Below are 25282 nucleotides of genomic sequence, written 5' to 3' on the forward strand. Positions count from 1 at the left end.
ACAAAGTGTTTCCTTGCATTCATATTTCCAAAGGAGATTAGTTACATCTTGCAAAAATGCTTCAGTTTCATGCAGTAGCTTTCCTTCCTATACATCTTTCTACACCTGCAAACATATCCATTGCATCTTATAATATCCAGCAGTGAACTGTATTCACATCACAGAAATATTGAGGGTCGTCCCATTTATAGAATGCACAGATGTAACAGGTATGCAGTTGCAAAGCCTTTCTAGGTTCAAATGTAAAACCTAAGTTGAATATTTGACCTCTTTACATATGTATGGATACAAAATGCTGTCTTTGGATTCAGTCTGTGTCGCTTTGTATCAATACTCCTTTAACGCACTTAACAAGACTCAGCTGGAATCTTAATTTCTCACTAGAAACCACTTCAATATAATTCTAAAATCTGTAACACAAGCAATCATTGGGTTGTAAAATTGTTAAGACCAGGATTTGTGCATGGACCCAGGCCTTTTTCAAAACAAATCTATTCATTTCTATTAACGGGAGTTATTAACTTTATAATTTGACATGATGATTAAACATCAGGTCATGACACAAAAAGACTGACATGAATATCCACACCAAAGCGACTAAAATTGGCTCCTTCAACAGCTGCTTTACCCCCCCCCCCCTCCTCCCAAAATGCACCCTACCTTCTGCTTAGGTCACTTCTTAGCCATAATATTTTTCAAGATTAGACACACAATTAACTCTAATGTTCTTAGCAGGCGAGAGAGGGAGCTTACTGCCGGAAGACAATCATTTTATTCCAATGAGAACACAATGCCTGGACATAATGTGATATGCACAATACAATAGATAACGCTCCTCTCCAAAATGATGCATCAATTGGAAGGAAAAAGTGGTAACAAAAGGTTTGTCGTCAGACCAAATTTTCAGGTGCCTTTCTTTCCGCAGCCTTAAACTAAGCCCAATTCTTTAACATTGAACAAAGGATATTCTAACAGAGGTTCTAGCATGTGTAGAGCTGAGCTGACAAGTACCTAGCAGTTAAGCAGGAGCAGACTGCTCACCAGCACCTGCAGATGCAGCACCCCAGGGACCTGCCTGCCACACTGTGTATCCTCACACAGAGATGGCTAGCTCAGATGCCGTGAGAATATTATGCAAAAACAAACAGAGTACATAGCCATAAAGGGAAGAACCAGAGGGAGAGCAATGCCTAATAGACTAGGATACTGACTGATAGCACACACAGTTTAAAAAGAGTTACAATAGGCACCATTACCATACCATAAATGAATGCTAAACATACAATGCCTTGTTTACAAAAAAGTGTAGAGGACAAGCATAGCACCAATTTCATTTAAAAAAAAGGTAGAATAAGTTGCAAACTAACTTCATTCGAATCATTCTACATATCCTCCACTGCCAAGTGTGCAGCACTTTCTCTGCTTCTAGGCCGTTTATCTAGAGAAAAATGTATTCAAGCGATGCTCCTTTGAGATATGAGGTATATGAGAACTGTTATTATCATCACAGGTAACAGCATATTTGTCAAAGAGCCTATTATTCGTCATTATAAGCAGAGGGCGTTGTGGGCATTGCAATGCTTGGCATCAAGTTGCTGTGATGAATGTGCTTTGGGCGTGTATATCGCCCTGAAAGCTTGACACAGCGATGATGACCGATGGACTCAAGGGAGCGGGGAAATCAGCTTTGCAGCTACCTTGTTTTAACCAATAGGTTACATGAATACATGGATAGTAGAGGAAATGCTTCTTGCAAGGCACACTCTCTATCCAACACTTTGTTCAAGATGTTCAAACTAATTTACTTCTTGAAATTGTGAGTATTTTCTGAACCATGGGGTCCCGTAATTACTGACAGGGGCAGACAATCAGGCTTCTCGTTTCTAGCCAGAGTCTGCCTATTAATCAAGCCGACGTTCACAACAGGAGTCTCCGTCTGACCTTTCACTGTTTCTGTCTGACTAGTTCTAAAACAAGAACGCTTAAGGGTCTTAAACTGAGGTTGAATCTGTATGTCAGAGGCAAAAAATTCAGCATCCTCACCAGTCGATTTTCCATGTAAAAGGCAAACTCTGTCCTAGTATTATAAGCATGATAGGAACATCATGTTAGCATGGCTTCGCATCACGCTAATCTAAAGACGGACTAGTGTTGGCGGGATGACGTTTAGTAGTTATTTGGCCACTAGTTAACTAGATTCACGACTGAGGTAATACTGAAGTCTCTTCTTTCGTAGAACAAAACTGGACAATCTATTAGGCTTATGTAAGTATAAGGTATCTAACCACCAATATGATAAAAATAAGTTGAGTTTGATACAAGGTAAGAAGAAGTAGTAAAATGCCAAGTAATTTACAGTTTTTAGGACTTACTTGTCTACCACTACTTGAGGGAATACCATAATACAGTTCAGATACCAAATTCACAGGAAAATCTGTGCTTTTTCCACACATTGACGCTTGCATACGGAGGGTAAAGACTCCTAAACTCCTAACCTTGACACCAAGATGTGTGTTGTATGAATGAAAATAGTTCTGCTCATACAGTACATAAATGAAATACAATATATTGATATGTTCTCCTTTACATTATTCTGTTGGTTCAGCTTCCCAAATGTGCTCCTTTTTCTCTACTTTCAAATTATTTTAAATGAAATAACTTTAGACAGATGATCAGACTTAATAAGCAAATTGACCAAACATGCAAAATGACAAATACATTTTGTTCCCCTAGGACGAAAAAGACCTATGCATGACCTTTATTAACTGATCAGCCACTAATTTGTGTCACAAAGGCAAAACTGCTCCAGAGCAATGCTTATTAGAAAATTAAGCACATCATTTGCATGCCTCTGGGGAGTCTGAGGCTGTCAGTAAGCCAATACTATGATTTACTGTAAGAATTATGAGAGAGTAAGAGTTAGAAGACAGGCAAACTAGGAATATCAGTCAATGTAACACTGACTTCATGACCAAGGGGTTCACGTATAATTTTGCCAATATGTCTTCCCACAACAATGTGTTGGCAGCAAACCAGATGCAGTTTTAGCCACTACCTGTGAAAAAGGAATGAGTTCTGAATATATAGTGGCTGCACATCCATTAACAGGACTCAGAAACAAGCACCGCTATTAATCATTTTCACTCATCTCGAGCAGGCAGCAATTTGTTCATTCAGTAATTCAGATATGAAATGGAAGGTGTGGGGGTGGTGGTGGGATGAGGCAGGGTAATGTGGCGAGGTAAAGACGGGATCAGCGTTTCACACTCTCATATAAAGTGAACAGGAGTTGGCACAGGTTCACTGGCATGCTAAAATATTAGCATCTCAGACTGTGAATATTTACGTGGTTGTCCCAGTCATCATCAGATTGTGGAGGACAAAGCCGTGTCCCTGGAGTGTAATTTGATTCTACATATTCCTGCTTAATTTCCAAGGACAGGAGGCTCTGGGCAGAGGGTGGATGCTTGGAGGTGAAGCTGTGGCTGCAACATGTTTCAGCCAAATGAGGCAAGTAGTGGACTGCTGGGTCATCATGACAGGTGAATATGACCTCAAGTCACTACTGTCTGCGTGGGGCCAATGACAATGGCTCAGGCTGGGGTGTACATGCTTCCACACATCCTTATGGTTGTTTCTATTCCTTCACAACACCTTGGCTAACAACACACAGGTGATAGAGTAACACCAGTTGTTCAGCAAACAAGATTGACTGAGCAAAGCATTATTGTATAAAGATATTCAATACTTCAACAGCAGATATTTCCTGCTCTAAAAGAGGATATACTACATTCATACAAGCGAGGGGGAGGGTAGTTTAGTACAGCAACTGGAGCGCGCACACACACACAAGTACACTCCCTGAATCTGCGTGTCTGTTTTCAAAAGGTTTCCAAGCAACCAGATCCTGGCCAGGGCCTTTGGTTGTAGGCTTATCAGGTAACTGCTTTCTGCGCCTGCTCACATGTTCACTAGGTTTCTGTTGGCTTGACTTTTGACCAAAACAGCCAGGAGTGGAGGGGAATACAGAAAAAGTCCTGAAGAACTTTAAATCAGGGAAAGTTATTGCTCAGGATCAGGACTGAGACATTTACAGACTAAATAAAAAGGTGTATGTTGAGAAAGGAAAGAAGTGGACAGATATGACAGGCAGGTTTAGCCACTGTGTTTAATGATTGACAAACACAAAATGTTTCCTAGATAAGCTCTATGATGACAACCATTACAGCTGGGGGTAGGTTTGGTAAAACAGTAGGCAGCTACCCTGTTTCTATAAACTGTGGTTATAACTTTTTTAATTCAAATAAACATGAAATTAATGTATTCAGTGTAGCTGTACATTTTTACCAAAACGCTGTGTACAAATGCTCTTTTTTCCTTTTCTCAGATTGTTTAGAAGCTTGACTTGTAATGTGATGACTGGATAAATGACTACAAGTTAAAGCATTTAAATAGTCCTTTTACACTTTTTGTTCCCTTTTGTCAACATTATATACATGTATATGTAATGTGATGGCTCACAGACAAATAGAGCAAAGAAAATGGAGCATAATGACCCCATTTGTTATTTTGCCATTTAAGAGAGTTTTGGGTATTATTGTGTATTACCAAGCCATGATAAAAGAATGCTACGAGCTTGGCAGATACTGTTTTTGTTCGCTGAAGTGGAACAGCGCCCAAATGACGAGGCCATGATGCCATTAAGATGGTAATGAGCCCAAACTAGTGTACAAAACAATGGTAGTCATGAGACAAAAGAAGGCTTAACAACATGCTGTATAAAACCTTATACTACACCCAATGCCCCTGCTTTTACATAGAGAGTAATGGATGATCCTAAACAAAGCACATCTTCATCACATACGGTTTCTCACTAATAAGCAGAATGGAATGTCATTGACCATGGCTCTGTGGCTTCCCATCAAAATCTCAAACTTTTCAATAACCACCGCATTGCACAAGCCAAAAGAGGAGTCTGTGGCAAAAGTTTCACATTATTGCTTGGAGTGGGAGGAGTGATCGGCTAGTTTCAGGGTAAATTCCAGGGAGGCCACACCCATATAAAATTAGCCTAAGTCATGCATTTGCTATAAATAACAAAACCGAAGAATAAAAGGTAAATTGATACGTGTACACATTTAAGATGAATAATCTAAGATCTTTATCATATAGTTTATCATATTACCAAGGTTATACCAAAACAGGTGAAACAACCAAGTTTTACATTTCATGATAAAAACTTGAATTTCTATTTAAATGTATTGCTTTGAATGACAAACATGCAAAAAGGTATGCTAGTGGTAGCTACACTTTAGTTAAAATAAATCTCTTGCTCTGTCCATGTGGTTTACAGTCAAAAGAAGAATATCTTAAATCCTTTGCATAATTAACTATAAGTTAGTTAAGGTTAAAAATAACTACTCTGTTCAAAGGTTTCACAACCTCCAGTGTCATCAAACAGCAAACCCCTCGTTGAAGGTCACTCTGACCTAACTTTCATCATTTAAACGATTAAAAAGGTAAAGACACCAACTTAAGCAAAGATGTCAACAGGAGCAAACATGTGGTAAAATTACATGTGATAGTGTGGGATTTGGGACTCTAGAAGGGGGGGTTCAGCACTGGTGGCAGATGGCAGACATTAAAAAGACCGCCCCTTGAAGTCCTGCAGCCACAGGTTTGAGAGAGGATTAAGCTATTGTTTTAACCACTACCACCACCAGACATCAAACTTGAATAACAGCTACCATCTCATTTCTGTTCGAGGCTAAACACATTGCCATATATTTAAACATTCCCTCAGATAACAAAATTAACCTCAGGTCACCTACTTAGTAACGTTATATGGTTTACCTGTTAAACATGTTATCCAAACCACTGTAACACATGGGATTGTTGAGATCAAATGCATGAACAAAATGTACATTATCAGTAAAAGCTTAGAAACAAAGTATAGATATAACGTCAGTAACTAGTTTAACTGAATGCTGTTTGTCAGGACGCTTGTTCTGGTGTGCGAGCTAACTAAACTGACCCGCGGTCTGAGTTACTCGGAGTAAATTCAAGTGTATTAAAATGTGGTTTGGTACTACTACTGAGCCAGTTGAATCTTAACCAAAACATAAAGGTAATATAACACAACATACAGTTTTTACTTATTGAAACAGGCATGTTTTCGTGAGAAGGCCAGCGGTGTTGTAACGTGACACGGCTGACCAGACTGTGCTCGCCGTCGTTTTAGTAAAGAAATTCCATGAGAATCACAAAGTGTCTCCCCGGCAGTTGGTGGCGGAAAACTTACCTGCAAAGAGGCTGAACAGTACACAGCAGAAGCGGTCTATCGTAAGCTCCATTCTGTTCCAGCTATTCCACGACTTCCTCAGTGAAACTCGGTCGGAGAACTTGTGTTGAGTTCGAGTGAAAAGCGGCAGCACAGCTCTACCGAAGCATCCAAACTCCGCTCCTCCTCCTCCTCCTCTCTGCAGGTGCACAGCGGAGCGCGCCGCAGGCTGTCACGTGACAAGCAGAGTTTGCAAACAAGATCAGGTGTCGCCCTCTGTCGGTCTAAAGCGGACGCAATATGAAAAGTCATCCGTGTTTTCCTGTTTTATTACCACAGGTGGAAGAAGTACTAAGAGATTGTGTACTTAATAGAAGTACCAAAGTGTAGGAATACTCGGTTACGAGTAATAGTTCTGGATTCAAAATCAAAGCACAAAAAAAGTATTGGCATCAAAATATACTTTAAAAGTTCGTATCTCATACCCATTATGCAGAATAGCCCATTTCAGAATCATATTTATTATGGTTTGGTTATAATTATTGATGTTTAAATGTGTTTATCAAGCTGGTTATGGTGGAACTAATTTCAACTACTTTATTTACTGCTGGGTAGAATGTGAATTTAATCCAGGTTTATCTAAAGTATTTTTTAAGGGTTGATCCTATTTTTTATCATTTATATATATATCTTTAAAGTAAGTAAATGTTATACATAATTTTAGTGAAATAGAAGAGCAAAGTAGCATAACATGGAAATACTCAAATACAGTACAAGTACCTCACCTTACTTGAGTAAATGTACTAGTTACTTAACAACAATTATGTCGCATGTCCTTTAGATGAAAGCTTTTATCAAAATCGACGCACACATTTCAATATTGTAGATATGCTTATAGGAGGAATTCAGGGGTGGAATCTTGTCCAAGGACACTTCCACATGTTCCATGTGCTTTCCATCCAGGGGCCATTGTGGAAGATAATAAAATTGTAATTATTCATGTCAGATTTGGTATAACAGTTAACCTTTATAATCTCTCATTTTCAATCCATACGTTTGTCTAAAAAAAATGAAGGCAGACCTATAACATGTTACATTCCAAAAACTGTAGCCCAGTGCTTTGTGGTGGAAAAATATTCAAACTGCACAGGATATATCAGTGACAACCCTTGTGTTACCTTACCTCTGGTTTGTTCCAATAAAGAATGTGGATGATTAAGACAGGGAAAGCCTTACCATCTAACTATTTATATTTAACAAGATACATATACTTACACCAAACAGTAAATTATACTATACAGTATTTTATTTGACAATGTTTTATCATATATTATGTAAATCTCTTGTTTTCCCCTCAACTTAAACCATTTTGTGATTGCACTATTTTTCTTTTACTATGATGTTAAATATATAATAAATTGCATAATTCAAAAGGGACATGGGATTACGCTTTAAACAATGCGAAAACAAACCCACATATAAAGTGATCTGTTGAGCAAAACAGATCTCAACCACAACCACTTGAACTGGAAGGTCACCAGTTCAAGTCCCCGAAAGACCTAGTGCCACCGTGGTGTCCCTGAGCAAGACACTGGTTACCTACACTGCTCCCCGGGCGCCGTACATAATGGCAGCCCACTGCTCCTAACACTAGGATGGGTCAAATGCAGAGACCGCATTTCGTTGTCCTAGTACTTGTACTCTGTGCAATGACAATAAAGTTGAAATCTTCAATCTTCATGTCCCGTCTGATTCCAGCAAGGACCCTTGTTTCTTGTGATACCTATTTCTCTCCTCTAGACTAGATAGATATATTTGTTTAATAACAACAGGCAAAGAGAAAAATTTAAATACCCTTCAATGTTGGAATTTATTCACACTATTGGATAATCCTTTAGTAAACACCAAAACAATGCACAAAGCATAATGACGCTTGAAAATTGTGTTTAATACAACTCCATAAATGTAAGTCTTCATATATATCTGACAATTCTGCCCTATTAATAAATAAAACATTTTATCACAAAAAAGGACAAAGTATGTTGTACACAGAACATTTCCCCATTGTAAAAATACAGTACTTCAACTTGTGTAGTATTCCAATTCAATATCTAATTCATACACGTGATTAATATATAGTATAACAAACTGTCTAAAGTGCAAAAATATATTTTTTCATCAAAAACAATCAATATACATCTGTAAAACTTCATGTTTAAAAAAATCATTTTTCAGTCATTTTAAAGTTGTCTTCAGCTTTAATGTCTAGTGTGAACCAAAAGCACCATGATTCCTAATTGTAATAATGTGCCGCATTTTTTGGGGGGGGCCAGTACATGGGCCTTCTTCCATATGCAGGGGGGACCCACATATTAGGCCTTAGAGTGTGGGGCACTCTGCTGTGGGGCCTGAAGCCGTAGTGAGGCTGTGGAAAGATGTGAACGTTCCCTGGTACCATCTTCTTAGGATGCCACGAGGGAGCAGCAGGATTTATTGCCTTGATTAAAAAAAATACAGGTTCCATAAAATCCAACACAAACAATTGCAGCCTTTGACACCAGGAAGCATTTGATTCACAATTGGGGGTAAACAATTCATTAAACATCCATAATAAAAAGAACAAAAATGGCCAATATGGTTAACTAAACCCTGGTATTTTCCCCTGAGGGATTATTTATTTAAACAGTTTCATATTAATTGGGATTAATGTTGATTATACAGGAGGCCAGGAGAATGATCCAAGCCCAGCTATAGTGCAGCCGAATTCTCCTAGGACCACAGTAGTCTTTTCTAAATCCTGATGAATTCCCCTTCACATCTTTTACCAACCCAAAGTTGTTTTCACTGAGGTTAAGAAAGTGTGGAGTGTGATTTTGGGGATTCTACAATGCATTATGCCTTACCTTGTATTCCCAGCGGCTGTTGTGCACAGTGTGGGGGGAAGTGCGTGCTACCTCCTCATCAGAGGATGATCCTGAGTGGTAGTCTGATGTAACCCTCTCCAAAGCCTTAGTCACCTTTGCAACCTCTTTGTCATCCTCATCATCAGAGAAAGTGGCCACAGAGAACCAAGGGTTTTGCTCTCCGTGCCTAATAACAGGAAAAGATAGAAAACAAAAAATAAAATAAAAAAGGCGTAGCAACGATTAACATACTTAGAAGATCTGTTTAAAGTAGCCAATTATTTAAAAAGGTCTGCCTGGAAGAGGAAAGACTTCATGTTGAAATTTTAAAAAGGATAGTCATATTTTACGTTTTTGTAACTCGCAAAAAAACAAGAAAATCAATAAATGACCCTGAAGGGTACAAGGCTGAAACAGCAACAATTATGTAGCAATTAGCAGGGTGTGATTCTGTTCATGTTCAGCATTAATAGGTATCAGTGGCTGGAGATACCAGGTTAACATTTATAACAGTATACTGGTTGCCTTTAAAATTACTTTTTTAAAAAAATGCTAAAACCATTATTCATTTTTGTAAGTTAGTAAGTAAAAACTTCTAGAAATACGGTCTCAGGTCTTTATGGCAATTCAACTCAAAGTCTCACCTGCAACAGACCTCTCCAGGGTCCACCCACAATGTGAGCTCCCGGGACAGTGCCAGGTCACTGTACTGAACCGCACTCTCTTGGCAGGCCCGAAGGAGCTCTGGATCCTGCCCGTGGACCCTGTTCACTCGGATGCACCTGCAGATCAGATGCAACAGCTTTTAGAACATCATTTCTAAAACAGAAAGAGGTCTTGGAAAGCAAAAGCTGTTTGAAAAAACAGCAGAGAACAGAGAGCAGCACCTGTATGCTTGTCCTTTGCTGGGGTTTCCAGGGTACCAGTGCCCCTTGAACTTCTCCTGCAGTGCAACAGTCAGCCTCTCAACAAACAGATCGATCTTGTGTTTCTCCAACTTCCCCCCCTTTATTACAAGCCTCTTCAGGAAGAATACCACAGCAGCAATTTCTCTCCTCATGTTTCACATGCGTTTCATTACCTTCCTACTGCCCCTGTAAGGAAATAACTTTATTCAGATTGTGTCAGTCGTAAACAAGGTACATATAACATGATGAGGATTTCTGAGGTAAGATATCAGTTGGTAAGTGAGGTTAGCTTAGCAGTCTTTCGCTTTTAAAGACAATTAACCTTCATCACAGCAATAACTTTTTCCTTTTTGAAAAAAACCTTAAATGTCTCTGATGAATATCACTACTATTAATACCTGTGAAGGAAACCACTCAGGTTCAACTGCATATAACATCAATTTAGTTATTTGCCTAAACTAATGTCAAATTCAAACATTGATTTTTTTAAATGTGGGTAAATGCATTCGAAAAAAAACAATAGGGCCTACTGTTGTTATCAAGCCTTGGTAACAGTTTTGCAAGTCCCGTTCATTAGTTAACAAGAGTCCATGTGCCCAAAGCAACGATTGCTGTTCTATAGATTATTTTGGTTTAAAATGATAAAGGGATGACCCAAACACTGAAATACAGTCAAGGGCATTCCGACTCTTTTAGTCTTAACTGTTGTTTTTAGGTAACGTTAACGGTCCAGCTATTATGTCAGAGAAAGGCGGGCTGTGACGCACGAGTTTCGGTTTTCTGCGCATCACCGCACTGCACAACATGGGCCAATGCACTCACCTAGCTGGTTAGGCTAACAGTACAAACATGTTAACACAATGGTGGAGATTTGAAAACAACTTCATGGTGAATACAAAACAATATTGTCGCTCGAGAATAAAAAAGTATTAGCATTAGTGACATAACGTTAATGACTTAACAGCCTCATGTTGCTAACTAACACAGCAATACTTTACATATCGCGGGAAAAGTTTGAAAATAGCCATAACAAACTGTTAAATACTCATATTTAGGTTCTATACAAACTATATCAAGAGTTAACTATCTAATATTGTGAGACACGAGGCTACATTCATCATTACTCACCTTTCTCTGAGCTCTCTCTCCTCCAGCATGTGGACAAATGATCAATGGAAATGAAAGTCGGGCAGAAGACCAACCCTTGAGACTTGGTTCTTAACCACTCCCTTTACAACACAGCACCCGCTGACCGAGCACTCTCATTGGTCACAAACAGACGATGTAGCGCATTCATTGGCTGAGCAAATGCTCGTCATGGAGATCAGTCACTCAGTACAGTCATGACTCACAGCATCAGGCATGTGTTTTTTTTTTTTAAGTTTACAAAAAAGGGCATAAACTGGAATTTTCCCCAAAACTTAATATGGTGTAAAGTTTGAAACGTGATCTGATATAAGAAATGTGCAGCCTAATTGTTTTTTACCATGAGAAAAAAGAACCCTTTCATTCACTCTGATCCTTTTTTAATCGAACTCGTTATGACAGACTTAGCATTAATTATTGAAAATAAAATTAGGCAAAATTCAAAGAATACAAACCATGGCAAAATCGTGATCTGTTTGCCCACAACAGTATAATGTCAACAAAGTAATTGTATAGTATGTCACAAACGCATTTAAAAAGTCATAGATGTAGCGTTTGTAATTTAGGTGTAGCGCGTGTCATGAAATTCATAAAATTAAAAAAAAACATCTTGTATGTCATTTCAAAACTCAGGATAAGGTCACATGTTTAAGTGTGAATATATTCAACTCAGCTGAATGAAGTTTGCTGTTTGTTTGCGTTTAGCACCATCTTGTGGAACAAGTTAAAACAAACTGTTGATACACTGCCTACAAAACAAGCAGGTAGATAAATAAAAGTTTTTGCCTGTTTGCCAAACAGGTCCACGGATGATGCCATCTCCCTCACCCTCCACACTGCCCTTTCCCACCTGGACCAGAGGAACACTTGTGTGAGAATGCTGTTCATTGACTAAGTTCAGCATTCAACACCATTGTGCCCTCCAAGCTCATCATTAAGCACAAGGACCTTGGGCTCAACAGCGCCCTCTGTGACTGGATCATGAGCTTCCTGAAGGGCAGATCCCAGGCAGTGCGGATGGGGAACATCACATCCTGCACCTTGACCCTGAACACCGGAGCCCCTCAGGGTTGTGTGCTCAGCCCTCTCCTCTACTCCCTGTTCACGCACGACTGCGTGGCCACACACAGCTCCAACACCATCATCAAGTTTGCTGACGACACGACCGTCATCGGCCTGATCACAGACGGAGAAGAGACGGTGTACAGAGAGGAGGTCAGAGCCCTGACATCTTGGTGCCAGGACAACAACCTCCATCTTAACGTCAGCAAAACAAAGGAGCTGATTGTGGACTACAGGAAGAGGCAGAGAGAGGCACACACACCCATCACCATCGACGGGACTCCTGTGGAGAGAGTCAGCAGCTTCAGGTTCCTCGGGGTAAACATCAGTGAGGACCTGACATGGACACATCACACCAGGGTCATATCCAAGACGGCTCGACAGCGACTCTTCTTCCTCCGCAGGCTGCAGAAGTTCAACATGGACTCCAGGATACTCCGCAACTTCTACAGGTGCACCATCGAGAGTATCCTGTGACTGGCTGCATCACCGCCTGGTATGGCAGTTGCACCGCCCTCAACCGTAAGACTCTACAGAGGGTGGTGAAAACTGCTCAGCACATCACCAGGACGGAGCTGCCATCCATGGAGGACCTCTACACCCAGCGGTGTAGGAAGAAGGCCGGTAGGATATTAAAGGACCCCCATCACCCCAGCAACAATCTGTTCTGTCTGCTGCCGTCTGGCAGACGGTACCGCAGCATCCGGACCAAGACCACCAGACTCAGAGACAGTTTTATACCACAGGCTATAAGACTGCTGAACTCCTGAGCTCTGTGAATGTCTACTCACATCCTTTTATAGTACACACATACATATATATATATATATATATATATATATATATTATACACATCTGCCATACATATCTGTTTATAGTACACATATCTATATATTATACACATCTGCCATATACATCTGTTATACATAATATATGCATCTGTGCATACCTCCTCATTCCACAGAGTAAAGTATTTAAATACTTTCAATGTATTCCACATATGTATATATTTCACATCCTCAAATCTTTATTGTTGTTATTGTAAATATTCTTCTCTCTTTTTGCACTATTTTATTTATCTTATTTGCACCATGTATGTTGAGATGTTGGAGGAGCATGGGACATAAGATTTACATTGCCAACATATACGTTTTATCTGCTGTGCATATGACCAATAAAACCTTGAAACTATTAAGTCAAGTCAATTAAAAAGTTTAGCTACTGTCAGGTTTTCATTTTAATTATTTTTCATCGACTACATCCAAAAATATTTGCTGGTGTTTCTAAAATTTGTGTTTTTCTTTTGACTTTTTGTCTATGTAGAATAAACAGACCACAACCGCATTTTGTTAGGCAACCTTCTCTTGCAGAATGACAAATAATCCTTAAATCTTTGGACTATTATGAGACTTCTTTGCCTAAAGAAGTGCGAGTGTTGCTCCCTGCAGTGCCCCTGGTGCACATTCCTTAGAGCCCTCGTTGATGACACAAGCTGTGTACTTCTGTCCTTAGACGCTCACATCGGACAAGGAGAAACTTCCAAAGAAACCCCACAGTTAATGGGGGAAAATGGAAGAAACCTTGGGAGAGCAACAGAGGAGGGATCCCTCTCCCAGGACGGATAGACATGCAATAGATGTCTTGTGTAGATTGAAAACATAATACATTGACAATAAGGTAGTCCAAATGCTGGAGAATGCATGTGTCTAAGAAGAAGATGGATCCAGGTGGATGTCAACAATCTTCTGGGTGGCAACAAAAAAGTAGTAAGGTGAGCGCCAGGCAGGACCACAGCAACAGACAAGACTCAGGATCCACGACTCAGCACCACAGCGATAGCCACAACTCAGGATCCACGACTCAGGATCCACACAACTCAGGACCACAGCGACAGCCACAACTCAGGATCCACGACTCAGGATCCACACAACTCAGGAACACAGCGACAGCCACGAGTCAGGATCCAAGATTCCGGAACCACGACTCAGGAACACAGCGACAGGCACAGCCACGACTCAGGATCCAGGCATAGACTTCAATGCTGATAACCTGCCAGGGGACAGTCACAAAAAAACTCAGGGGAAGCTGAGTTTGGACACGGGTACATTTTCACAAAATCAGAACACCGAAGGCATTTTTTGAATATTTATAATATACAACATTTCTAGGGGTATTAAGGGGTGTTGAATCCAAATCTGCTTTATATGAAGCAAAACATTTTCACAAAATGCCTCAAAATTGAGAAATGCTACATGGCAGCCACCGCCAGGCTGCCCCTCCTTAATGAAGATAACAGCACCTGCAAGGCTGTAGAGCCAGGTCAGAGGAGGACAGAGAGAAGAGATGCAAATGAGCTAAAGATTTACAAGTTTACACAAAATATTCCCTAACAGTTCCTCTCTTTTTTATCAATTTTGATAACTTACTAAACCGTAATCTAATAATAAATTGGTGTGGACTTGTAAAAATAAGACTCTTCAGAAAAGTTGTTGGCATTCTACAAATTGTTGCAAACGGTCAGATTAAACAATCAATATTTCAGATTGAAACATTCAATCACAATGACTGACGCACCAGTCAAAATAAAAATCATCTTCCAACAGTGTTCTGGAGCATCTTTTTTAAAGCACAATGATGAACATACAGGAAATTCACAGTTACATAACATGAGCATTTAAAGTTTTAATAAGTTTTATCATTAATTATTTGTTGTCGTTTATCTTTATCAGATTATCATTAATTGTTTTACTTATTTATTTACTTTAAAGCTATAAATCTAAACTGAGCTACAGTTGTAAGCTGAACACTAGTCAGTATATCATTAACATTACTAAATTCAGGCTACAGTTAAAATCAATCAGTGCATAAATTGTAGGGCTGAAGTGCCACTCCACCTATGAATACAATTACGTTTATTTTGTTCAAAATAAAAATCAAATCAATGCAATTTCTTTCTAGTCAAAGTCAAAGAAGTAAAGTTTATCAAATCAATGTCATTTCAAAATCTGAAAAGGAAATGTTAAACAATTCTCAAAAATGTTTAACAATCTCAAAATAAAAAGAAAACCCTGGAAAGGAAGGATTAAGCATTCTTAAAACTGGAATTCATAGATAAATGTATCATTGTAAATGCTACAACTGATCTGTGCCAAATTACTCAATCAATTACTTTTTATTAGTAATATTTAGCCGAAAATGTACTTTGAAAGGGTTTGTGTTTATCTAATATTGAATATGGAATATCCATTTTTAAGATTATCTTTTTCTAATTGGAGGAACAATTATGCTGAGTCATTGTTATATAAATGATTATACATACATTAGTTTTAGTTTTCTAAACTTACAATTCTATCCAGGACTTTAATTGTAGTTCTGTCTGTGCATAGAAAATGTAGAAAGAGTAGTGTTGGTAAGTCTGATTTTTAGATGATATTAACATTATCTGTGATAATGTTAGAAGTATCTTATCATTCAATATCTTATAATCAGAAAACATGTTTTTATTTTGAAAGTGTCACCTGATCTGACAAAATATATTAATCACCTTTATGTTTGGTCATTGCAAATATAGAAACAATCATTCATTACTGTTCATTCAATCCAGAGTTCATCTTTGTATGAGAGCTGGAAAAATAAAAAGTCTCTCCGACTTGTTCTCCTCCTCTGTTTATGACACCATTCTGAATGTCTGGTGTGTAATGGCATCCTGATACTGTAGATTAGCACTGAGGTGCTGATTGATTAAAACTCTTTTTCATCAGAGCGAAAGCCTTGTTTTAAAAGAGCAGTCCTGGTTATCGGCACCCCACCTTATAGGGATGTTTTCTGATAGATGACAACTCAAAGAATTGGATTAGCACATTATCATTGAATTCAGAAAGAGGATCGACCCCTCAGATTGCTTTGGGAGCCTTCCTGACACATGCACATGCATATTTAGAAAGTTTGTGTTAGTCATTCAACATGCAAGAATCATATACTATCAGTCCACAGAAGATAAATGTTATTGTAGTTAAAGGTGAGCTAGTCCCTGTGGATACGCCCCCTTCTCAAAGATTCTAAACGTTATATTCATTTACCGTTTGATAAAGAGTATTAGTTTACCAGGAAATATATTTTCGCTTCCATAAAACAGACTAAATATGATTGACTCTTCCCTCCCTTTTCTTACATGTTACTCAGTGTGACATGAAATAGTTCAGGAGTTGATTTAAGCATGACATAGTTTAGCTAATGTACAATTGAGCAGCCTCAGTACATTACTGTGTGCAGCTTATGTTACAAACTCAATGGTGAGAAACAAATATTATGCAAAAATGGATTTAAGACCAGAGCAGATCAGGAGGCAGAGCTGCATCCCCTTCACATCTGTCTTATTACTGATGGCATAGCATGGAGGATATTGGGTGTCTGAGGGTGCCATTGCTGAGAAATTTCAACCCAAATCAAAACCCTAAATTTGAAAACCAATTTGCATTACTCCATTTAAGGTGACATAACCATAGGAAACAATATGAGCTAATTGTGTTTGTAAGATGAGAATCTATAAATTGAAATGTTAGAGCTGAACAGCTGGTTGTATTGGAGCCTGACTTTCATGCAATCTTCAATTTTACTGGGTGGAAGCAGTGTCTATAATGTGAACACAATGTGAGGAGCAAAACTACACATTAAGAGGCCCCTGACCTTAGGCCTGTTTTTATCAATACAAAGAAATATTAGGGTCTTTTAACAGCTCACCAATAATCAGGCATCATATGCATAGCAGTGTGAATAGCCTTAAAAAATAAAACCACTCTGCGGTAACGAGAGTCATGTATCTGAACCAAAATGCCCTAAGGGAAGCCGATAGTCTCATCTGCCTGACCCGAGGTTGGTGCTGATGTGAGAGCGCAGCTTCCAAGTCTTTAAAGCAGATGTCATGCTTTCAGTTCATGGCCCAGTGGGGGGGAGCAGACCCATGTGGGACATTATCAGCGGCTGTATTGTTCGTGTGCCGGCCGAGTCTTTGGAGGAGGCGTGGTTGAGGAGTGTCACCCTCTGTGGAAACAGCAAATGGTTACCATTCTCAGACCAGACCCATGAATGTCATTGCAAGTAGAGCAGCATAGAAACTCTGAGACTCAGCCGGACCCTAGCAGGGGCAGAACTGAACTTCTTACTGGGAAGTGGAGTCGTCCAAGGCCATAGACAAAATGGAACCACGTACTAACACATAGGGACACAAGGTCATCAAGTGTCTCTCTTTACCTTTGGCCTATTTGTAAAATCGAAATATTAGAAAATAATGTTGAACCACTAATCCACCATCCTGAGAAATTTAGAGTCACTATAAAGAATTACTTATGGATTGAAGTCAAACTCAAATTAACATTAGAACTAAAGTCAGTCAAAAAAAATGGACTTGCACGGATCAGAATCTAATCAATACACCATCTGAACCAGCTCTGCAGAGAAAGGGACAACAAGGATAGGTTCATTACAGGAGCGTTAAGACACCTCAACATGCACAATTCTTCTAGTTGTGATGAGAGGACAGGTCTAATGTTTTGAACACAATTATGATGTAAAAGTCATTTATTCATATTATTTTATTATCCCATTTAATGTAAGAATTCATTTTGAATTACAACTCTAAAGCAAACAACAATTATCAATGTGGATAAGTAAACACTTATGTAAAGAACGTGGAGACAAGTTCAGCAGTCCCAACACCATACAGACACCTAGCGTTAAGGAATGTGAAAACTATGGTGTGTGTGTGTGTGTGTGTGTGTGTGTGTGTGTGTGTGTGTGTGTGTGTGTGTGTGTGTGTGTGTGTGTGTGTGTGTGTGTGTGTGTGTGTGTGTTGTTTTTTTAACAGCTTGTCCGCACAAGGTTAAAACATTTGGGACAGCTATGAGAACGTGAAGTGCCTGTTATGAAAAACACTTTGATGCTTAGACTAAACTAAGAGGAACATGGGTTGGGAAATGTACAACATGACTGTAAAATAATGAATTACATTTGACATGACTTTCTTTATTAGAATCAGATTTGGTTTGAGTAGAAGATTTAAAAGTATTTGGCTTGCTACACAAAGTGATACTGATCTCTGACTGTGGCCTCCCTCCCAACGACACTTTCCAGGTATTTCAGAGTCGGTACAGTGTCGCACACCTCCGTAATTGAAAGCTGGAGCGGTGTCTAGGGAGGCAATATATGTGGATATCTCAAGCTGTTTCTCATAAAGTGTGTGTGCTGACCGCTGAAACCACTATCATTTGGGATTTATAAACATTAGTTTAATAAACCGTCTTTGCAACCAGAGGTTTCTCTTAATCTTACTCTGTTTATTAAGGTTTGTTTGAACAGGAGCTGTGTGTGTGTGAAAGGCACGTGTGCCCCCCGCAGCACACCCAGAGGAACTCGGCCAGGATAGGGTCCCCAGACACCGACCTCTTAGGCGTTAGAAAGCCTCAAATGTCCAGAAGCCAAAATCAAACAAAGCAATTCTATACAGGTAATTTTAGGATACCGTCAATCACAGATACTGCCATGGCAATATTCAAAAGCAAGAGTTTGAAATCACACTTACCAGCTCTGATGATGTGTTGGTATCCTGCCGACAACGCCAATTTGTGGTGGAAACTTCTGAAGCAATGGACACGAAACAGAGAGACGCTGGAGAGCAGGAACTTGATGGCAAAACACTGTTTGAGTTTATTCAGAGTTACGGCCAGAGAATTGACAAGACATTTACTGTAGACACGAGTTGCCAGAGCGGTTGCCAAACCAATTCTGAAGATCTCAGGGATAGAAAGAGGTTTTAACTAGTTCCACATGGATAATCAACATTCTCAGAGCAGCAGACTAAACAAGCTTGGACAATATGTTTAACTTAAACTGTCATCCAGGTCACAAATAAGGTGTTTACCGGAGCATAGTGGGCCAGATAAACTGGCGCTAGCTGTCCCTAAACAATAAAGCCAATCTTAGGTCAGCATGAGATTGTACCCACTGTCGAAACCACAAGGCTTTGGAAGCCCAGGCTGCCCCTCCTTAAGGAAGATAACAGCACCTGCAAGGCCGTAGAGCCAGGTCAGAGGAGGACAGAGAGAAGAGATGCAAATGAGCTAAAGATTTACAAGCTTACACAAAATATTCCCTAACAATGATGATGATGGTGACAAGGATCTGTCTGCTGGTGACTTTGTCATTGTGAAGTTTGCAGGTAAAAAATCCAAATCCTATAACTATGTTGGATTGGTGGAGAATGTTGAAGGTGACGAGATCAGTGCAAAGTTGTAGGAGGTCTGTTGATGGAAAGCCCATCTTCACATTTAAAGAGAATGATGAAGGAGTCATCCCTAGAGGTGATGTGCTCAAGAAACTACCCACACCACAAAAACTTGGTGGTATAGCCAGAAGGGAACAGAAGTTCATATTTCCCTGCAGCATTGGACAAATAGGATGTTAGGTGTTCATAGGCCTTGTTATAGAAAAGTGGCCTTTGATGTTGTTAAAACTTTAAATAAACATTAAATACATAATTTTGTATTGAATTTGTCTTGCTTTTATATAGCATTATTGTTTGTGAGATTAAAGTGATCTGTTTTACTTACTATCAATGGCACAATTTACCCTAGTGTATTGTCTCTAATGGCACAACTTACTTGCACCGGGGGCAAGTTGTGGCACAAAACCACTTTTTTTCTAAAGCTATATTTCTGAAACTGTTTATTTAAGATCCGAAGTGTTCCCAGGGATGCACAACATCTTAAACTATATGTACATATTTTAGTTGGAGGCATTACTGTAATCCCCTAGCTTTAAAGGCACTTTAAGTAAAAATTGGCACTACTTACCCCACTCTCCCCTACATATGTGAGACACGAGGTCAGTTGTCCCCAAACAGTCTAAGTCTGATTCTAGGCAGCCCTGACTATAAGCTTTATCAAAAAGGGTGTGTGCCACTTTCGTTGGTCTCCTTGAAGCAGCATAATGCGTTCACTTCCTCAGGGGGACATGTGGAAGCTGCCAGCATTTTGCCTGTCCCAGCTTTTAAGGTATGCAAACACTTTGCCTGAAGAAGTGCTCTTAGCGTTGCTCCCGGCTGACGCCCCAGGTGCACTTCTACTCACTTTTTTTCCCCCTTATGACATACAATGTGATTTTTTAATGAATTTCATGAAATACTATACCTGAGTTACAAACACTTGCCTGCTTTTAAATTATAATATTGTGACATATTAAACAATTGGTTATTATGACACGAACAATCAGATAACAGATTAAAAATCGCAGTTTTTCTTTGTCTTTTTGTCGCAGTAGAATAAATAGACCACAACTCTAGTTTTGCAGTATTAGTAAAGCATGTTTTAGAGAAATTTAATAAAAAATAAAAATACCAAAAACTGTTTTTGTTTTTTCTTAACGACTTTCATGAAATACTATACTGTACCTGAATACAACTGTTCCACCTACAATGACTTTTCCCATTTGGTGCAGAATGTGATCCACACTGAATGGAGTCACATTGTTTTTTATGCATGAATAATGTTGTAAAATAAATTGTATACATTGGATCAGTATTTTGTTTGTCCATTTTATAGGCAGATGCACAACACATATGAATATAAAGCACCCATTAGCATTTCAACTGCATACCAAAGAAGATATCAACTTTCAACTCACCAATGTGAGGAAAATACACAGCACTCATTATTGAAAATAAGCAAATTAAGAGAAAAAAAGTATAATGTCATTCTGTTCTCTTTACTTTCTTATCAATATTGTCATCCAAAACTCATAATTAGTGTCATATCATTTTTCAAAAAAGGTATAATGTAGCTCATAAAAGGCTATACAATGTTTTGTTAAGTTTTTTGGTGTTCTGTACTATTTGACTAAATTAAATGCTTATTCTTAACAATTTTGAGAATTATTGCATTTTATTGATTGAACACATCAGGATAATACAGTAACACACTATATCATGATCTTTTTTTACTATAAAACAATTTTGACCTATTTGTTCATTTCTGGTTCTGTATTTGTTTTATTGCAGATTCACACTGTGTGTCCTAGCTTTGGAGAAAATACACTTAAGACTCTTCCAGTTAAATAAAATGAGAGTGAATCTGTGATCTACAAGGATGCCAAATCATTCAGAACTTAATAAACCGGTAAAATCATTTAAATAAATGATAAAAGACACTGGAAAAATAGATAAACTTCATTCTTTTTTTTACGTATGCACTTTGTTTTATTCAATAGCTTGTTTGTTATCTGAATGTGTAGTCACCTGGATTTGTATTTTTCCCTTAAAGTGTGACTTAATTTATTTAAATTACTTACTGAGAACAACTTAGTCTACCTCTTGTATGCAGTGTATCTACAGTTTTTCTTTTTGTTTTACAATTTACACAAGATGGTGCTATATGCAAACATTCTAACCCTCTTTATTTTGTTGTCATACATGTACAGAACACAGTATAGCACACACACAAAATGTCACCCCTGCATTTAACCCATCCTAGTACTAGGAGCAGTGGGCAGCTATTGTACAGCACCCAGGGAGCAATGTTGGGGGGGTTCGGTGCCTTGCTCAAGGGCACCTAGGCAGTGACCACAAGGTAACTTGCTTCAGCTGAGTTTAATTTATTCACAATTAAAAGAGAAGATCAGACTATTAATGGCTATGTTACAATATTTGCATTAAACCTGCATTCATATTATTCTAACTGAAGCACAACATACACATGCATGATGCAAATAACTGTTTGCTTCGTGAATAGCTTCCGATCCATCAGTTTTGTAGAATAGAGTAGAATTACTTTATTGATCCCAATTTGGGAAATTTTGATGTAAACATGTTGTCAAGAAACCACAACCTTTTTCCTGCTCACAAACATCCCAGCAAGGAGCCGCTTGCCTTTGAGAGATACAAGAACATTATCTGAGAGTCAGTCAACAATTGCCATTAAATCTGGCTCCTAAAGCTGTCTGCACAGACGCTGACCCATAGAGGCCCACTGCAACATTTCATAACCATGTCACCAAGTGATGCGAAAATGAGTTTGAAAACAAAATAAGAAGCTATTCATTTACCAACATAAAGCAAGAAATGGGGATCAATGCTTTTAACACATAACACAAAGGTTACAGTCTTATCTGTGGCAGTTTGTTGTATTGATAATTATTATTAATATGCACGTATGTTAATGAATTAAGTAACCTAAACAGATAATGTCAAATTATATAATTATAAACCTTTTTTTTCTTCCTCCCATCTAAGTTTTGTCTGCTGTCATTTTCTAGCCTTCAGCCGGAGCCATCTTTGTCAAAATGACTCACAGATAGTTAGTATCCTTTGATTTAAATCTCTTATTGATGGTTTCACAAATGCATTTAGAGTAGTGGGTGATGCACAACGCTGACATAAATGGGCTAGCATTTGAGCATTGGTCTTTTATTATAAAAGCTGTTGGTGACAAGCTGTTATAAAATAGCTGTATAAGGCTCTTGTTGGTTTTGAGATTCTAATAATGTTCAAATGGATAGCATGAAGTAAAAGTAGGGCTCTGCATTTGTGCATTTTATTTAAATCTTGTAAATATATTATAACTGGTAAATGAGCCGCAATGAAAACATCTTAGCAGTTAGGGTCAGGTGTAGGGTTTTGTATTTATAACAAACAAGGTTTTGCATTTGCAGAAGGGCATTTATGATCTGCAACAAGCTTATAATGCATTTAGCTTTAGGGCAGATTTAAACAAAATCCAAATTAATTTTCTGCATCTTATGCTGCATGTTTAACTGCAATTTAACCCTGAACTACAAATATATAACAATGGAGAATTAATGGGGCCATTTGTAAGGGATGTTATTGTCCTCTCTGCCATTATCCTGCTAAGCATGTAGTTCTATCCACTTTTTGTCTATTGCACATCCTGAAGTGCATTTTTTCTTCAAAATTAAATTAGAGCAACTCTGATGAGATTAGATGCGATTTGCCACACAAATGGCAGCCTGAAGGCCAAACAACATATTAAGTATGCAAATCACATTTTTCCTTTTTCTAATTCTGCTGTAAGTATGCATGTTTGTGAAAAAAATGCAACAAGTCAGATTGTTAAATGTAATTGTTTACTCCACCTCAGTTATTTAAGATGCATTAAAATGATCAAAAAACGACATGCAGTTCATTTAAACATTCCCGTGTTACATCACAGTAAAAAGCCAAATGTAGTCCTCCACAACTTAATCTTCTGTCCGTCTCATCTTGGTGCTTGGCAAGTCTCCAGTGTGTGTGAAAGACATTGGTTAGGACTGTAATGAGGGACCAGACATGCATTCTTATCTCAAGGCATTCAGCTCTCATAGAAAATGAGACACACAGCACCTGGGAATAAACAGGAAGTGATGTATTACAATCAGAAAATAGATAAAAACAATAAACTGACATATTGCATCTGAACCTCTACACTCACAGGAAGCCTTTTCCACAGCCCAGAGGTCCAAAGAACAGTTCTGTTGGGAGGCAAACCTTCCTGCACACTCCGCTCAGACTGGGACAAGACCAGGGGAAGGATGCGGCTTCATTCTCCACCACTGTAGTGATGGCAAACATTTTATCAATGTTTCAAATGTTGCTTCAGAATGACTACATCTGTTTCCCAAAATCCACAAATTAGAGCTACAAAAACATGCATGTATATCTTATAAGAACTTACCATTAAGCAGGAAGAAGACCAAGAGTGCTAAAACAACAAAACGCTGACAGGACATTGTTGCGTCTGGTGCTGTTGCTCCGAAATGAAGATTAAGCCTGAGTCTGATGGTATTTTGTCAGAGGGGAGGAGTGAAGATAATTCGAAGCAGCATACTGCTCACTGGGTTTCATATTATAGAATTATGACAATCCTTAAGAGAACATGCTCTTCTTAATCCCATTTAGGAAACCTAAAGCACTGTGCCAAACCCGTGACCCAGTGTTGTCATGAGACAAGATACAAACATGCCCAAGAAGCTGCTTGTTTTCAAGCTGATCTAAAACCCATGCAAATCCTTAACCCTCATTGCTTTCTGAGACTTAAACATAAGTGCAGAGGTCAGCTTTCACATTATCAGTGAAAGGTATTTTCTCATACATTGTCACTAATGCAGCTATTTCTGTAGAGAGCAGCTTGTAAACAACTTTTAAATTTCAGGTTTTACATATAACATTCCCAGAGGGAATTAACCGAGAACATTCTTTCCAAAACAAATCATCTTAGACTTTGACAATTGATTTGAATAGTTATTGTAATCGTTATTTATTTTGGCAACTTTCGTAAATTATCAAATTACCAGTCACAAGACGTTTTGAATCATTGCTCACAGACTATTAAATCACATATCTGAGCTTTACGCAGTCTCGGAGATGAATGTTAGGTTTAGTATGTGATGTTTTAATTTTTTCAGTTAAGTGTTTGATATCACTTTGCCCAACACATTACTGTCGAGTCAATGTGACCCAGAAGCTCTGTTGCAAGGGGACTGGGCAACACCTAAGGCGAAATGGCCTCAAAGGACAGGCCTTACAAGTTAAGAGTGAAAATTACAGAGCCGTCATGTGGTTTTAAGCATTCTGTCTTTGAGAAAAATTACGTATTACCATGCAGATAATAAATGCTGGTCCCATGTTCCAACCCTTCCTGGGCAAAGTCAATCTGTTTTATCTTTGCACTTCATACAACCTGTCCCTAACTCACAACCAGCCAACCCATTGTATTATTTAGAAAATACATATAATGAACAAATATAAACTAGAATCTCTGTCCAAATAAAGCTAAAGACACCCATTTGTGAGTGAATGATCCAAAGCTTACCACCATCTCAAGTTAAGCACCCTTTCATTGTACAGGATATGAAACTAAAGAGACTATCTTGTTAAAACGATACATGAAAAAAATGTCAAGACCCAGTTTCAGCTGTAGGTATGACCGTATGGTGGGTAC

General features: G+C 38.6%; 2 protein-coding genes across 3 annotated transcripts in view; both read right to left on the reverse strand.

The window, feature by feature from the left end:
* The window catches only part of cxadr (CXADR Ig-like cell adhesion molecule), a 34975-nt gene extending 28506 nt beyond the window's left edge, over nt 1–6469 (reverse strand). The window contains exon 1 of the mRNA XM_063895421.1: nt 6302–6469. Within this exon, the coding sequence (XP_063751491.1) occupies nt 6302–6353 (52 nt within the window). The 5' untranslated portion in view covers nt 6354–6469. The remainder of the gene's footprint in view (nt 1–6301) is intronic.
* A 1738-nt stretch (nt 6470–8207) lies between these two features.
* btg3 (B-cell translocation gene 3) lies at nt 8208–11325 on the reverse strand. 2 transcript variants are annotated; one of them, XM_063896150.1, is made up of 5 exons: nt 11220–11325; nt 10071–10277; nt 9828–9965; nt 9184–9370; nt 8208–8777 (listed from the first exon to the last, which is right to left on the reverse strand). In XM_063896150.1, the coding sequence occupies exons 2-5, from the start codon at nt 10241–10243 to the stop codon at nt 8574–8576; spliced, it is 702 nt and encodes a 233-aa protein (XP_063752220.1). In that variant the 5' UTR covers nt 10244–10277; nt 11220–11325; the 3' UTR covers nt 8208–8573. The 2 variants fall into 2 exon arrangements, with proteins under 2 accessions (XP_063752220.1, XP_063752221.1); XM_063896151.1 differs by having other exon boundaries at nt 10071–10291; nt 11220–11301.
* Between the last annotated feature and the right edge of the window lie 13957 nt (nt 11326–25282).

Source organism: Eleginops maclovinus, chromosome 11, assembly GCF_036324505.1.
Source record: "Eleginops maclovinus isolate JMC-PN-2008 ecotype Puerto Natales chromosome 11, JC_Emac_rtc_rv5, whole genome shotgun sequence".
NCBI lineage: Eukaryota > Metazoa > Chordata > Actinopteri > Perciformes > Eleginopidae > Eleginops > Eleginops maclovinus.